Consider the following 14,642-nt stretch of genomic DNA (forward strand, 5'->3'; position numbering starts at 1 on the left):
ATCAGCATTCTACAGTCAAGTTTATGCCTTTCCAGTCTTCCATGGAAAACATGTCTGACCACGGGAAATATTACTTTGCTAGAAACTAGGGGGAAGGGCATCCAACCATAGAAAATCTGCCTCAACAAATTCCATCAGACCCATGCAAGCATGGAAAAGTGCACATTAAGAGATGATGATGATGATGATACAAATCATAACTTTTAATTAAATTTTTAAAATTCTCATTAAACTGTTCAGTGAACCAGCAAAGAATTGTATAAGTAAGAAAGCTGTCATATTTGACAGCCCAAGTGGTTATTACAGTAGAATGTGTAATGGGGGGGACATCGTTTTTCAGTGGGTGTCCTGCACTATCACATTTACAAATTTCTAATACTTTTGCAATTAAATATGTAAAGCTACGTCTTTAGGTACAAAACTTCATCAAAATTGTTTTTACCTGTCATTTTGAATGGAAGTGTGCCGTTCCTCAAAATTAATAAAAATAAAACTGTCATAATTTTTGACAACACAGATAATGGTACTTCTACGGCTAATAATTATAATAATAATAATTATAATAATAATAATAATAATAATCCTTTCTACTATAGGCACAAGGCATGAAATTTTGGGGGAGGGGAGTAATCTATTCAACCCCAATGTTTCACTGGTACTTAATTTATCGACCCTGAAAGGATGAAAGGCAAATTTGACCTTGGCGGAATTTGTACTCAGAAAACACAAAGCTGATGAAATGCTGCTAAGCATTTTGCCTGGTGTGCTAACAATTCTTCCAGCTTGGCACCTTTATAATAATAATAATAATAATAATGATGATGGTGGTTTCTGGTTTAATCACAAGACTAGAAAAGGTGCAGGGAAGTGTTGTAGCCAATGAATGCCAGCACCGATTGCTTGGAACTTTATTTCATTGACCCTAGGTGATTGAAAGGCAAAGCAGACCTAGGTTGCATTTGAACTCAGAACATAGAATCAGAACAAATACTGCATTTAATGATTCAGCCAGCTTGCCAATAATAACGAAGTGCTGAAACCATTTTGAAATGAAGGCACAGAGAATACTGGAAACCCCAAGTTAATGCCACTTTCAAAATAAAACTGGTGGTCATATGGACCTCTGTGCTGGTAGCAGGTGTAATGTCCAGTGCTGTATTTGAACCCATTCATTTTTTTTGTCATTTACCCTATTACAATGTCTAAAGTGACTGAGAAGAAACAAAGTAGAACATCAAAGAGTCCTAAAGTAGCTTCTGTTGCTGATGGAGATCCCTCTCTACCCTACGCTATTAAATCTAGTGTACCCCAGTGCTCATTTCTGTCCCTTATACATCAATGAGCTACTCGTCGTCATCACAGCCAATAATGCCCCCACTTATTCAGATGACTCCTCCTTTCATTCTTCTCAAATCTTCTCCACCAAAAATAAACTAGAAATCACCAAGAAAACTGAACACGGTGTGAGTAGAAATGTGCTAATAACAGAATCTAAATGCAGATCAGTGACTTTGTATGACATTAACAACTGAAAGGAAAAGCTTTTAGATTTTACAGCATGTTCTAAGCTTCTCAATAAACTAGAAAATAGGCAAAGTCTGCATAAACGTAAAATGTGAAAATTTAGATAAAATATTGCACGAGTGGTTTTTATTGAAGTGAATGATTGGAAGGTATAGCCGTAAATGAGACAATAATTTTAGCAAGAGCTAAACATTTTAAAGAGAAAATAGATTTGGAAACCTCAATTGTTTTTCTCGGATGAGTGATTCCCTGGATTTAAGACATGTTATGAAAGAAAGAATCAGACATTGATGGTGAAAAGCAATCAGTAGATGGAGAAAGAGCTTAACATACAGCATTTATTGAACTTGTCAGGGGACAGGAGCTTACAACTGTTTGAATATACAATATCAATGAAAATGGCCTCCTCTACTGGTGATGTTTACAAATGTGGATATTGGTAAGTTCCAAGGAGGCAAGTGATTTCAAGTATAATAAAAAGAAAGATTAACAGTTTTTTATGTAAAAATGCATCTGGACCAACAGTACAAAACTTTTAGTGATTGATAAATAAGTGGCATCATGTTAGAGTCTTGAAGGAAATAATGCATATTCCAGTTTTTAACAACAAGGCCCAAAAGAAGGACTAAAGAACTTTTTAAAAATTGGTTCACTCAAGAATTTCTTGTCTGCAGTTTTGCCTAACTTTAGAGGAATGGCATCAAGCCATAAGATACCAAGAGTGATTGACCTCTGCAACAAGACATGACACATCACCATGCATCCAAGGCAGTTCCGGATTGCACCAACATTTTTCTATGCTATTTACCATTCTATAGAATTCTTCTCAGACGACCAATGGACAAGGGAATTATTCAGAATTACAAATGTTACGATTACAAGTAATTTTATGATAGAATTAATCAGTAGCAAAGTTTCCATCATTGACTTTCAATGACAATTTACAATTAAGAGATGTGCTCTCTAATGACTTTCAACAGCAGTTTACAATTAAAGATGTGCTCATTAAATCTGAAATTGCATAGACTTGTGTTAAATTTGTCGCACTTTTGAGAATATGGCAAACGTTTTGGTCTACGTTGCTGTGCAATGATTTCATTTCTGACAATGAAGAGTAGTTGAATGGTTTCCACATTAGACAGAGCATAAAAATAAATAACACAATCAATGCACACAATGCATGTACAAAAATCTGTTCCATGGCTTTGAAGTTAAAGTTATCAATGATTGCACCGAGGTGGACAACAACACTGAATAAGCCAAACGTTCTTTGCAGCTCAGCGGATTATCGACAGAGTGGTTCAGAAGCAGTAATTTGTTGTGACATAAATAATAATGGTAATGAAACAACTGAAAGGATGTCTTTGTCCAAAGCTTGGTTATGAAGGATGCAATTCTTTCAAATATTGAACAGAATACAAATCTTTTTTGGCAACAAGTTATGCAAGCAGATGTGGTTAAAACTACAAGATTTACTACAAAACAGAATTCTATGAAACAACAAAGAGATGTTAGAAAATGCTTAAAGAAATCCATTGAAGAACCAGTATCTATAGACCAAACAGACAAGTAAAAGAATTTAAAATTGCTTTATGAATTCTTGATTTTTTAATGCAAAAATATTTTCCTTTTATTCGAAAATATTCTTTTAACTTGAAAACGTTTGTTTTGTTGAATTTACTTACTGTGCAACAGCCAACAACCATTCAATAAACATGGTTTAGTTCTTGAACACTTGTGCTGGAATATTTAGATATTGTTTTTACATTTTGAAAATACTTTTTCTTTCCAGTTAAATTTTTTTTTAAATGTTTTTTTCCCCCCTAAATTGCTTACTGTGCATTTAGCAGCTAATAAAATGGTATTTATTATAAATGTATATCTAGTTCTTATTTACTGCTTTTATTTATGTGATAAATGCATTAAAGAAATACAAACTGACTACGAAATATTCACAATAAACACCATTTCAAATTGTTGAAGTGGTCGTTATTTGGAAAGTTTATCAATGTGGAAAAAGAATGGTACCATGATCAGCCAGAAGCTCTTAGACATAATATTATAAAGGCCTTTGGATTTTTGTATTACAAACTGACTGTGCAATAAAGACATACAGGTTAGATGTGGTGATGACAGAGCAGAAAAAAACTATATTTGTAGCACCAGAGATTTTGCTATACACTGATAGGAGTGAAGAAATGGTAAAAGTTTGTGGACTTTGTCAGAAATCATCAACATCATCATTGTTTAACGTTTGTTTTCCATGCTGGCATGGGTTGGACAGTTTGACTGAGGTCTGGAGAGCCAGTGGCTGTACCAGAGTTTCTGCAGTTGGATGCCCTTCCTAATGCCAACCACTCGGAGTGTGTAGTGAGTGCTTTTTACGTGCAACTGGCACAGGAGCCAGTCAGGCGGGCCTAGCATCGATCACATTCAGATAGTGCTTTTTCGTGACACAGGCACGGGAGCTAGTCATGGGGTGCTGGCTATTGCACAACCATAATACATGGATGTAGCAGAGAGCTGACCAAAAAAATCCCCTTACTGCACCACATGACTATCCTTAACCAATCAATCTGTATGTCAACTGACAGAGATCTAAACCACATTCACTCTCTACAGAAATGAACAACTTTTTAAGCAATGGCTAGAAATGGTACAGCTCCATATCCCTCAAATCTTATATTTTTAAAAATCATACAAATATGAAACTGGTTATGTATATTAATATAAATAAATCTTTTTATATACACAATGCATTTACAACTTATTTTATTCCTTGTGTGTGTGTGTGTGTGTGTGTGTGTGTGTGTGTGTGTGTGTGTGTGTGTGTGTGTGTGTGTGTGTGTGTGTGTGTGTGTGTGCGAGTGCATATATATCATTGTCTTAATGTCATGTGTTGGTTGTCAACAAGTGAGAGTTAGTGACTGGAAGAGCACCTGGCCATAGAAAATCTGCCTCAACAATTTAAAGTGGATGTTGCTGATGCTGATGATGATATCTTGGTCATCCATGTTAAAACTAGTTGTTCCTGTCTGTTAAGGTTTAACATACTTACAAAGATTACAAATGCTTAAACTGTATTTATATGTTATAAACTATAAATATGCTTCCATACACTGAAATGTTTCATTAACATGGTGTATGGTGTTCCATATAAATTACATACGGTTAAGATGGCTGTTGTCTACTGCAAAGACTCCTCATATCAAGTGACAAGGCTGTTCCCATCTAGCGTTAATATTATTGATATCTGCTGTTAACAACATCCCGTGTCAAGTGTTAAGTTGTTATTGCTGCTGCTTTTTGTATCACGTAACATGGAAGGAAACACCACAGCACTCTCATTGTTTTTACGTTTGGACAGGATATGGATGCACACACACACACACACAGGACGTTGATCTGTTACAGGCAGCTTTTTCAATAACAGGAATTGAACTGTGCACTTCTTGGAGTAGTAAATTATACAAACATGCAACACAGTTCTGCCACACAGTCACTCAATCTGCTAGAAAGAGCTGTCAAACCTTCAGCTGGTAGACTGGCAGAATCAGTATAGTGACAGACAAAATGCAATGCTTCTTTATGTTATGAGTTCAAATCCTACCAGATTTGATTTTGCCTTTAATCCTTACGGGGTAAATAAATGAAGTACTGCTGAGTACCTTTTCCAAAATTTGTTGCCTTCTGCCTATAATTATGACCCAATTCTACAATGCTGTCACTTGGCACAGTAATTCTTTGCTACCATGTAGTATCTTTATCAACAAGGTGGATGAGGCCATTTGTGATTTAAGTGTTTAACTGTGGACATGGCACAATGCTGATAACATAAGAGAAACCAGCCAACTGTCGGTTGTTAAGTGGGTTACACAGTAACTGAGTGAAAAGACAAAGCACAGCTGGGCCCGTGATCCTTTTCCAGAGCTTCCGAAAATGCTGATGGAAAAGTTATCCACAGACCACTGACTGGGTTTCAATGCTTTTAACAGGGAAATTCTGTTAAAAGCAATCAAAGGCCAGGGAGATGGTCATGTTGGAATCAATTGTTGGGTAAGTTTCTTTTTCATTCAAACTTTGGTGGTTGCTCTTAGCAGAATCCACTCTGTTGTAAGCATTCAAGGACAGTTGCAGGCCTTGGGACAACTCTCTCCTACCAGTCCTCGAAGCGCTGAAGCAAAATGAGATGATTTGGGGCAGCTGTTTAGATGCTAGTAATTTGTTGGCACAGCTGACTGAATGCTCCACCTGCTTTAGAGACTATGTTTTGGTGTTGGAGGCACACACACACACACACACACACAGAAATATATGCATACAGATGGAGATAGGGGGGGGGGGAAGAGAGAGTGGTGCCAAACGACTGTGCCAAAATGTCTCCTGACCATTCTGAAAAGTCCTTGTTCTTTTCATTAAAATATCAATACTGCCAAAATAAAGAACAGATGGACATGTACAGAGGGGTCAACTGACAGAATTGTAATTCCAATGCATATTTCTATAAGAAGAGGAGAGAAACATTCATACTTACAAGGATGCTGCTGATCTTTGTTCTGGCTTTGGCACTGAAAATATCAGAAAAAAACACATTTGTTAGAATGACAAATCAAAAATATAAAAGTTTCAAGTAATAAAGAATAAAAAAAAAGGGAAGAAATGGGGGGGAAAAAAAGAGACTTGAAAAAGGAAATCTCACAATTCTGAGAGTCTAAGAGCTGTTGTAATCTAATTGTTGTTGGAGCTTCATAGTTCCATATTTTAGTTATATTCTGGCTCATCCAGCAGCTCATTGTCTAGAAATCAATAAATTGATTTAAGATAGAAAGATCCTTTCTAGTGGAGTACACTGCTGATCGAAATATATTAAAGTACTTTTGCCCTTCAAGGATTTAAGTTCAAGACCCACTGGAATCAATTTTACTATTTCTTCTTCTGGGGTTCAGTGTTGGTAAGGTACCGGTGTTTTTTACCTTTTACTTGTTTCAGTCATTGGACTGCAGCCATGATAGGACACCACCTTGAAGGCTTTTTTTTTAACAAATCAACCCTGGTACATATTTTATTGATCTCTTCTGCCAAACAGCTAAGTTGTGGGGACATAAACGAACACAACACATACATGATGGCTATGGAATGTATATATATATATATATATATATATATATATATATATATATATATATGCTCACAAATATATATAGACATACATGCATATACACACATATATATACATACATACATATACACACATATATATACATACATACATATACACACATATATATACATACATACATATACACACATATATATACATACATACATATACACACATATATATACACACATATATATATACATACATACATATATATATATATATATATATATATATATATATATATATATATATATATATACACACATATATACATACATATATGGTAAATTTCCTTGAGGTTTTACATCAACCAAATTCACTAAAGGCATTGGTCAGTCCGGGGCTATAGTAAAAGACACTTTGCTCAAGGTATCCCCCAGTAGGACTGAACCCAGAACCATGTAGTTACAAAACAAGCTTCTTCACCACACGGCCGTGCGTGCACTAATATACTTTTCTCAATTCAATCAACTCTTTTCCCAACAAAAGTTGGCCATCTGCCCGAGGAAGAAATTAATATTTATTTAAAAGTTTGTTTCTTCTCATTTCTGTTTGACAAACAAGACACAATGGCTGAACGGTTAAGAAACTGCATTGCTGATGGCATCACCACAAACATCACACTTTACTTGTCCAGTCAGTGTTGGGTGCTTCTGATCAAAGCACATAACTCTGCTTGTCTCAGTCTCTGTGATACACTTGAATGGTTGGCAAAATGAAGAGCATTCAGCTGTAAAAACAAGATGATTTCCTCTAAGGTGGGGGTGGGGGTGGAAGGAGGGTTGTTTTGTGAGCTGCAAGAAAGAGCAGTCAAATCTTCCTCGAATCATACGCCACCACCTAAAAACAACATATTAGATAATGTAGTTGTACATGCACGATATCTAAAAACAAAACAAAATACAAAACGGGACAGGATGATCATAGCTGGAATGGCTTTTGATCATAGATGCACTTGATCATGACTATTTTAGGGTAAAACAACAACAAATATATAAATGCATGAACTTATGAAAAATATCCACTTAGAGATAAATGCTTTTAAAAAAAAAAAAGAGGGAAAAAGTAAAATAAGAATGACATTTTCAGAATAAATGTAATTTTTTTTTAAGCCCTCTTCTTCATCAACAAATTTTCTAAACTAATATTGAGATGAAAGGTAATATATTATCAACTTCAAGAGAAATTGCACTGAAATGCAAACACCATTTAACTTTTCAATTATGATAGACCGATGCAGTTGATTGCTTAGAGTTCAAAACCAGAGAGTTTAAAGTTAAATTCCTGCTGAGAGCACAGAGAACAGTTGTGTCTCCTGAGATCTAACTGACTGTTATTTCCTCACTGAACACTGTTTTACCAAATTATGCTGTGATCTTTCACTCAGTTTTCAACTAACATCTACACTGCCTCCTCATAAATCAGAAAACGGACAAAATGTATTTCAACTGTTTTGTGGTTATGTTTCTAACGAATTACAATGTCTATGTATGAGGGAGCAAGGAAAGCAATTTTTATTTCCTTTACATTTTATATTTCAGTTGATTTTGAACTAAATCAAGAATTTGGAAGAATTATGCAAAATATCTGTTTCCATTGTCAAGTTGGTATTTAGAAGATCGTTTAACAAAAATGGTTTTACAATAAAAGAAAAATAAATCAAAACAAGTTAAAAAAAACATTTCATCAATGTGATTATAAATTTGCATCTTTGAAGATGTCTCTTTGTAGAATTTCATCAAAAAATGTGCCTGGTTGAGTGGTTAAGAAGCTCATTTTGTAACCATGTGGTTTTCAGGTTCAGTCCCTGAACCTGAAGGGTAAACTTGGGAGGAGAGCAGAAGCCCTGATAAAAAGAGCAGAAGACAGCAAGAAAGCACAACTTCTGTATGTTGGCCAAGGGAAAAACCATGAATCTTCAGATTTTGGCACGAAAGGCCATGATTGCCAATGAATATGGGGAGAGAGAGAGAGAGAGAGAGAGAGAGAGAGAGAGAGAAAGAGTGTTGTTTTTATATTCTTCTGTAACAATAAAGTCAAAGGGGTTATTGGATTAAATAAAAAGCAATAATTGGAAGAGAAAAAAAGGGCTTTTTATTTAATATAGAGTCTCTTGAATCTGTACCACAATTCAATGATATACAAGGTGGGCCACATGACTCAGAATTGGGCCTCACTCAGTGCATCATGGCTGACATTTACATATTTAGTAAAACATTATTTAATTGTTTGCATATTGATCACAATTTTTTCCTGATCAAGTTATTTAATTTGCTTTTTTGACTTAATTTCATAAGTTCACCCTTCAGCTATAGATAGCAATGTTTTATTATCATTATTCTCTATTTTGCTTGTGTTTTTTTCTTCTTTAATGGTAATTTGAATTAAATTTGTGCTTCAACATTTATTTTTGGCTTTATTTAGTTGATATGGGGTGGGTCGTGGCTGATGTGGGAAAATATTGTGGGTCACAGCCAGAAAAGAAGGTTACGCGTCGCTGGGATAATTGAACAAATGAATCATATTGGTTGAAGAAACAATACTGTAATTGAAGACATTAAAGGTTATATAAATTGGAACGGAATAATTATAAATGTTGGAATTATTTGAGTGAGTGCTGGGTTGTAATGGTGTGAAAACACAGTCAAAACTGGAGATTTATTCTGACTTCAACTAAAGATCGTTTCACTTAATAACATACATAAACATTTCTTGCAGAATTATAATAGAAGGAGAAAGGAAGAGGAGAAAGAAGAGAGAAAAGACACAGGTGAAGTGAACTGATTACAATTTGTTAAAAATAAATACATAATATGAAATATAAACAAAAACATTGTGGAATAAAAAAAAAAACCTCTGATTAAATTGTAGAGAATGCAAATAAGAAAGTTGATTAAGCATATAATTTGTCTCGCAAGAGAAGTGTGTCTTCCTGTGTAAGTTATAAATAATACATGCAGCCTGACGCTAATGTCTAAACAAAGTCAACCACTGTTTAAAAATAAATATCATCATCATCATCATCATCATCGTTTAGTGTTTCTAGTCCATGCTAGAATGGGGTGGATGGTTTTTGAGAGGATCCAACAGGTAAGAGGAATGTGTCAAGCTCCATTGTTTGCTTTCTATGACTGGATGTCCTTTTTTTTTAATGCCAACCACTTTACACAGAGTACAACTGGGGACTTTTCTTGTGTCATCAGATCGAGTGACATGCTAGACAGGACACCCTGATTAAGAGCTGTGTGCAGCATTGGAAAAGGAGAGATGATGGTGATGAGGTGTCATGACCTACCCTCAAGGTACAATGAAAAGATTGTCTGAAGTAGGCTGGGCTAGGGTTAGGTCAGTTGTGGTCACCTGCAGGGCTTGAATGGAAAACATGAGTCAGGGAATGTACTTGGTTGCTGTATGAATAATGCTTGGCTTAGAAAACATCCAAAAGCAAATGCAAGATACAGAATAGGAAATATCAATGGAAACTTCCCACAGACACCTCTGTAAAAAGAACATCTAGAGAAGCTGAATCAAACCGATTTCATTTCAGGATTGTCTCCCTTGGTTTTAATAAAAATTTTCATTAACACTAATAATTGATTTTCTTTACATTATAAGCATAATTTCAGTTGAATACATACATTAGGTATGTTAGTCTTCGCTTAACTACATAACCTTCAGACAGAAGGCATCCCTGGGAAATTTTACTATGGCATTCTTCAAACTGGAGACAAGTCCCAAATACTCATGACAGAGTGAACCCTGCCAAAAGTACCTAATGGGCCTGATGGTGGGGGTGGTGGTGTTGATGGTGGAGGTGGTGATGGTGGTGGTGTTGATAGTGGAGGTGGTGTTGGTGGTGATGTTAAAACTGGGCAATGGATGGATTAAGTTGACTGCTTTAATAGGTTATAAAAGCACAAATGGTTAAAAAACAAAAATTGTTCTTCATAATGGTAACACATACAAACACATACCCAAATCATTATTAATCAATGACATGTAATTTTTATTTTCATAAATATGAGAGACAACTATGGACATGTTTGTCTTATTCTGACCTCATTAGCAAAGCACAGTTTCACTATACTTGCTGTAGTCATGACGAAAGAATCACCATGGAAATGTACAAGATTATATATATTGGCCTTAGCATAAAAAGATGAAATGAAATGAAAAGCTAAGAGACTTGTTTCAGGAATGAAGCTCCCTTGCTGTGCTGTTGCTTTGAGGATCAAATGTCAGAAGTGTAGGGCTGCGTTCCACAGTTTGTAGAGGTCATCTTGATCGAATGAATGGTGAAGAGGCATCAATGAGTCTTGAACGAAATGTTTACTGCAGAAGAGAATGGCAGGATTTGGTGTGTGTGTGAAAGAGAGAGGGAGAGAGAGAGAGAATTTGATGGATAATGTTGGATGCTGCATGAGGACTTCAGTGGGGTTGCAATGGAATTAGTAATGATTGAAAACAGAGACTACAGTAAAAATAGTCAAAATATAATGATGATGATGATGATGATGATGATAAGGGTGCATCTCATTGGTGAGCCAAAAGAGCTAAAGGTTATCAATGAAAAAAGGGAGTTTGCAAGTAAAGCAGCAAGCTCTAATTTGAATTCTTATTAATAGCCCCATATATTTAATCAATAGCTGTAGATATAATTTTCAAAATATCAGCCTCAAAAAGTCCAGCACTCTAATCTCAGCTACAATGTATTTCTGTTAGAGTAAATTTTTTCCCCAAAAAATAAATAGAGGGGGAACAGGGAAAAACATGATAAAACCCTAAAAAAGAAACACAAACACATTCTCTCACTTCCACACATATACACACTCTCTTTCTCTTCAACACACACACACGTACTCTCTCTCTCTCTCACACACACATCACACACACATGCTCTCTATTACACACAAGTACACCAACTCACACATACATTCTCTTTCACACACACACTCTATCATACACATGCACATACTAACACACCCTCTCTCTCTCTCTCACACACACACACACAACATTGCAATCTCAAAACTCAAAATATAATATAGCTTAGAAAAATTAATTTCCAAATAATTATTTATTCCCAAAAGTATTACAAATATTTTTTTTAAATAAAGTAAAATGGAATAAAACAAAAAATAACAAAATCTGTGTAAAATAAGGAAGAAAAAAGAAAAAAAGAGAGAAAAAAAGAGAGAAAAAAATGACTGAACATGCTTGTTCTGTTTGGCAAAGTTAGTTGGCAATGTCCATGTAGAACAGCATATATTGATTGCTAGGGAACGATTAAGCTAGTTAGTCATCATTGGAGAGAAAAATCTATACCAGAATCATATATTGCAGTAAGGTTTTATATGAACGAGCGTATGTGTGCGTTATGTGTGCGTTATATGTGTGTATATGTGCATGCAACTTATGTATCCCTCTGTGGGTTGAGCTGTTACTAACAACCAAATTCTCTCTTTGGTTTTCTCTGTTTTATAACTAGTTTAATCATAAGCCATAAATATTGTCAAATCTGCAGTAAATTTATAATTCTTATATCCTATATGTGTGTGTATATGTGTGTGTATATGTGTGTGCTTGCTTGTGCTGTATTTGTGTGCATGTGTGTGTACTTGTATGTAGTTTACACATAAATATTGATTTTTATTGTGTGTTTTTTGTTTCACCAGAAGAATAAGCTTGCGTGACAATTACAATTCTCTCACAAAGGTATTAGCATTATAACAGTTGTCTGAAAATAGCCAAAGAAAAGGTTTCCCCAGACAGTGGCCTGGGCATATGGGTCACACTTTCAGAGGGTCTATCGACAGGAGGTGCATAATACTCCTTTCCCCCAGTTTATGACAAGTGACCCCCGCCCCCGGCCCCCCATTTTCATCATGTGATCTTATCTCATAACTACACTGAGGAAGAAAAAGCAAACAGGTGCAAGCATGACCATGTATTTAAGAAGACCACATTGAAACCGAGTGGTTCCAGGTTCAGTCCTAATGTGTGTGACACCTTTAGAAAGTGTCTTCTGCTATTACCTCAGGCCAATCAGTTTGATAGACAGAAACTGTGTGGAAGCCTGGAGTATGTGTATATGTGCACATGTGTGTCTTTGTTTTTGTCCTTCTACTGCTTGACAACCGGTGTTTGTTTGTTTACATCTCCATGACTTAGCAGTTCAGCAAAGGAGACCAACAGAATAATTACCAGACTTTAAAAAAATAAATACTGGGGTTGATTTGTTCAACTAAACCCTTCGAGGGTGGTGCTCCAGCAAGGCCACAGTCCAATGAGTGAGACAAGTAAAAGAAACAGTAGGCAACACTCCCTCTTTGCATCAATGTTTGCAAATTTCAGTGCAGAACTTGTCCGCCAGACATGTCTCATTAATACAACAGGCAACACATATTATTCTTTTCTCAGACACAAATCTCTTTAACTTGTATCTTATCTCTGCCGTTCAGATTAACTCTTTTATGTCAGGATGTCTTTACAAAGTGTGGTGACAATAATTATATCAATTACATACAGAATCCAGTCTTCCTATCACAAACACCTCTTACACCTGGCTATTGACCATAAACACTTCAAAGCTGCTCTGACAACAAAAAAAGGAAAGCCATCACGTTTGCCTGTTATGCTTTGTCTTCACTGCCAGACTGCAGAGAGATAACCTCAAATCCTCTTTTCAATTTTCTTTCTTGTCTCACTCTGTGAATCTCGTTACACTAAACCAAAAAAAGATAACTTGTCTTGATGGTTCTTTTGTTATTGCCCTTAAACAATAAAGTACTGACCACTTAATTAGGCCCTTCACAGAATATGCTCTTGGCACCTCTTCTTCCACAGCCTCTCTTACTCTCTCTCTCACACCAACCAATTTCTTCCAACCATCATACGGTAATCCCTCACTCTTCTAAAGCCATCTCTCTCTCTCTCTCTCTCTCTCTCTCTTTCAGTGGTGAAGACCCTTTCACCTGTGAGACACAAGGTAACCTCACAAGTGCTAGTAGCATGTAAAAGGCACTCAATACCCTCTGTTAAGTGCTTAAAGAATTCAGCAGAGACAATACAGAGTTTGAGAAGGCTTTTGAGTCTTGCTGAAGGCAAGATCCTGTTAAAACAGAATCCTGTATGCGAAAATAAAAAGCAGATCTATAATGATGATGATGATGATGATGATGATGATGATGATATAATGGCAAACACTTGATACACTGATTGAAAGTAGATGCTTCTCACTGAGATTTGGTTAGTTGCACAAATGTTCTAAGACACAAATAAAAATATTTTTTAAGAATAAATAAAAAAAAAACGAAATGGAAGAAAATATTGACAATTTGTTTCGATTGAGAGTTCATTTATTTTTAAATGAGGGGAATTGATCTCAACAAAATAAACCACTTAACCAGATGTCAAATTCCAATTGATTTGACACTCCATGACTGAATCACTCTCTCTGCCTTTTCTAAACTTGCTCTGTTGTTCAGGAATAATAGAGTATTGTTTACTGCGCCAAGGTACCTTGACGTTGTCATTAACCCTCAAATTGATAGAAAGTGCTGGCAAAACACTTCCATCACATCCTATCATCTCAAAAAGGTATCTGTTGTTCTATTAAGAAAAAGACACATTGACAACAACGTACAGAAAATGACAGAATGGTCATGGATGCAGTGTCTTTGACCAGAGGTCTACCAGATCACAGCTAACTTGGGGGCTTAACAACAATAGAAGAAGAAAATAGGATTGGCTACACAAAAGTTGTCAAGCTCCACTTCTTGAAAGCAAACAAAATTTATTACTCGAATGAAATGCAGCACAAATCTGTTTTGTCTTGTCCTTTAAGATGGCAGGAATGGGATATGAGGGAAATTTGGCTGCTATTTTTAGCAGGATCAGTGGTAATATAGAGGTTTCCTTGTAAGTTGTAGTTCAGTTCCTATGAATCGACTCA

The 14,642-nt window shown here is 35.7% G+C and overlaps 1 protein-coding gene across 2 annotated transcripts in view; it reads right to left on the reverse strand.

Moving 5' to 3' along the window:
* LOC106882935 (uncharacterized) overlaps positions 1-14,642 on the reverse strand; it is a 148,033-nt gene that overhangs the window by 26,922 nt on the left and 106,469 nt on the right. For both annotated transcript variants that reach the window (XM_089366301.1, XM_089366300.1), the window contains exon 2: positions 6,059-6,092. In XM_089366301.1, the coding sequence (XP_089222427.1) occupies positions 6,059-6,092 (34 nt within the window). The remainder of the gene's footprint in view (positions 1-6,058; positions 6,093-14,642) is intronic.

Source organism: Octopus bimaculoides, chromosome 18 (assembly GCF_046866305.1).
Source record: "Octopus bimaculoides isolate indiv1 chromosome 18, ASM4686630v1, whole genome shotgun sequence".
NCBI classification, from domain to species: domain Eukaryota; kingdom Metazoa; phylum Mollusca; class Cephalopoda; order Octopoda; family Octopodidae; genus Octopus; species Octopus bimaculoides.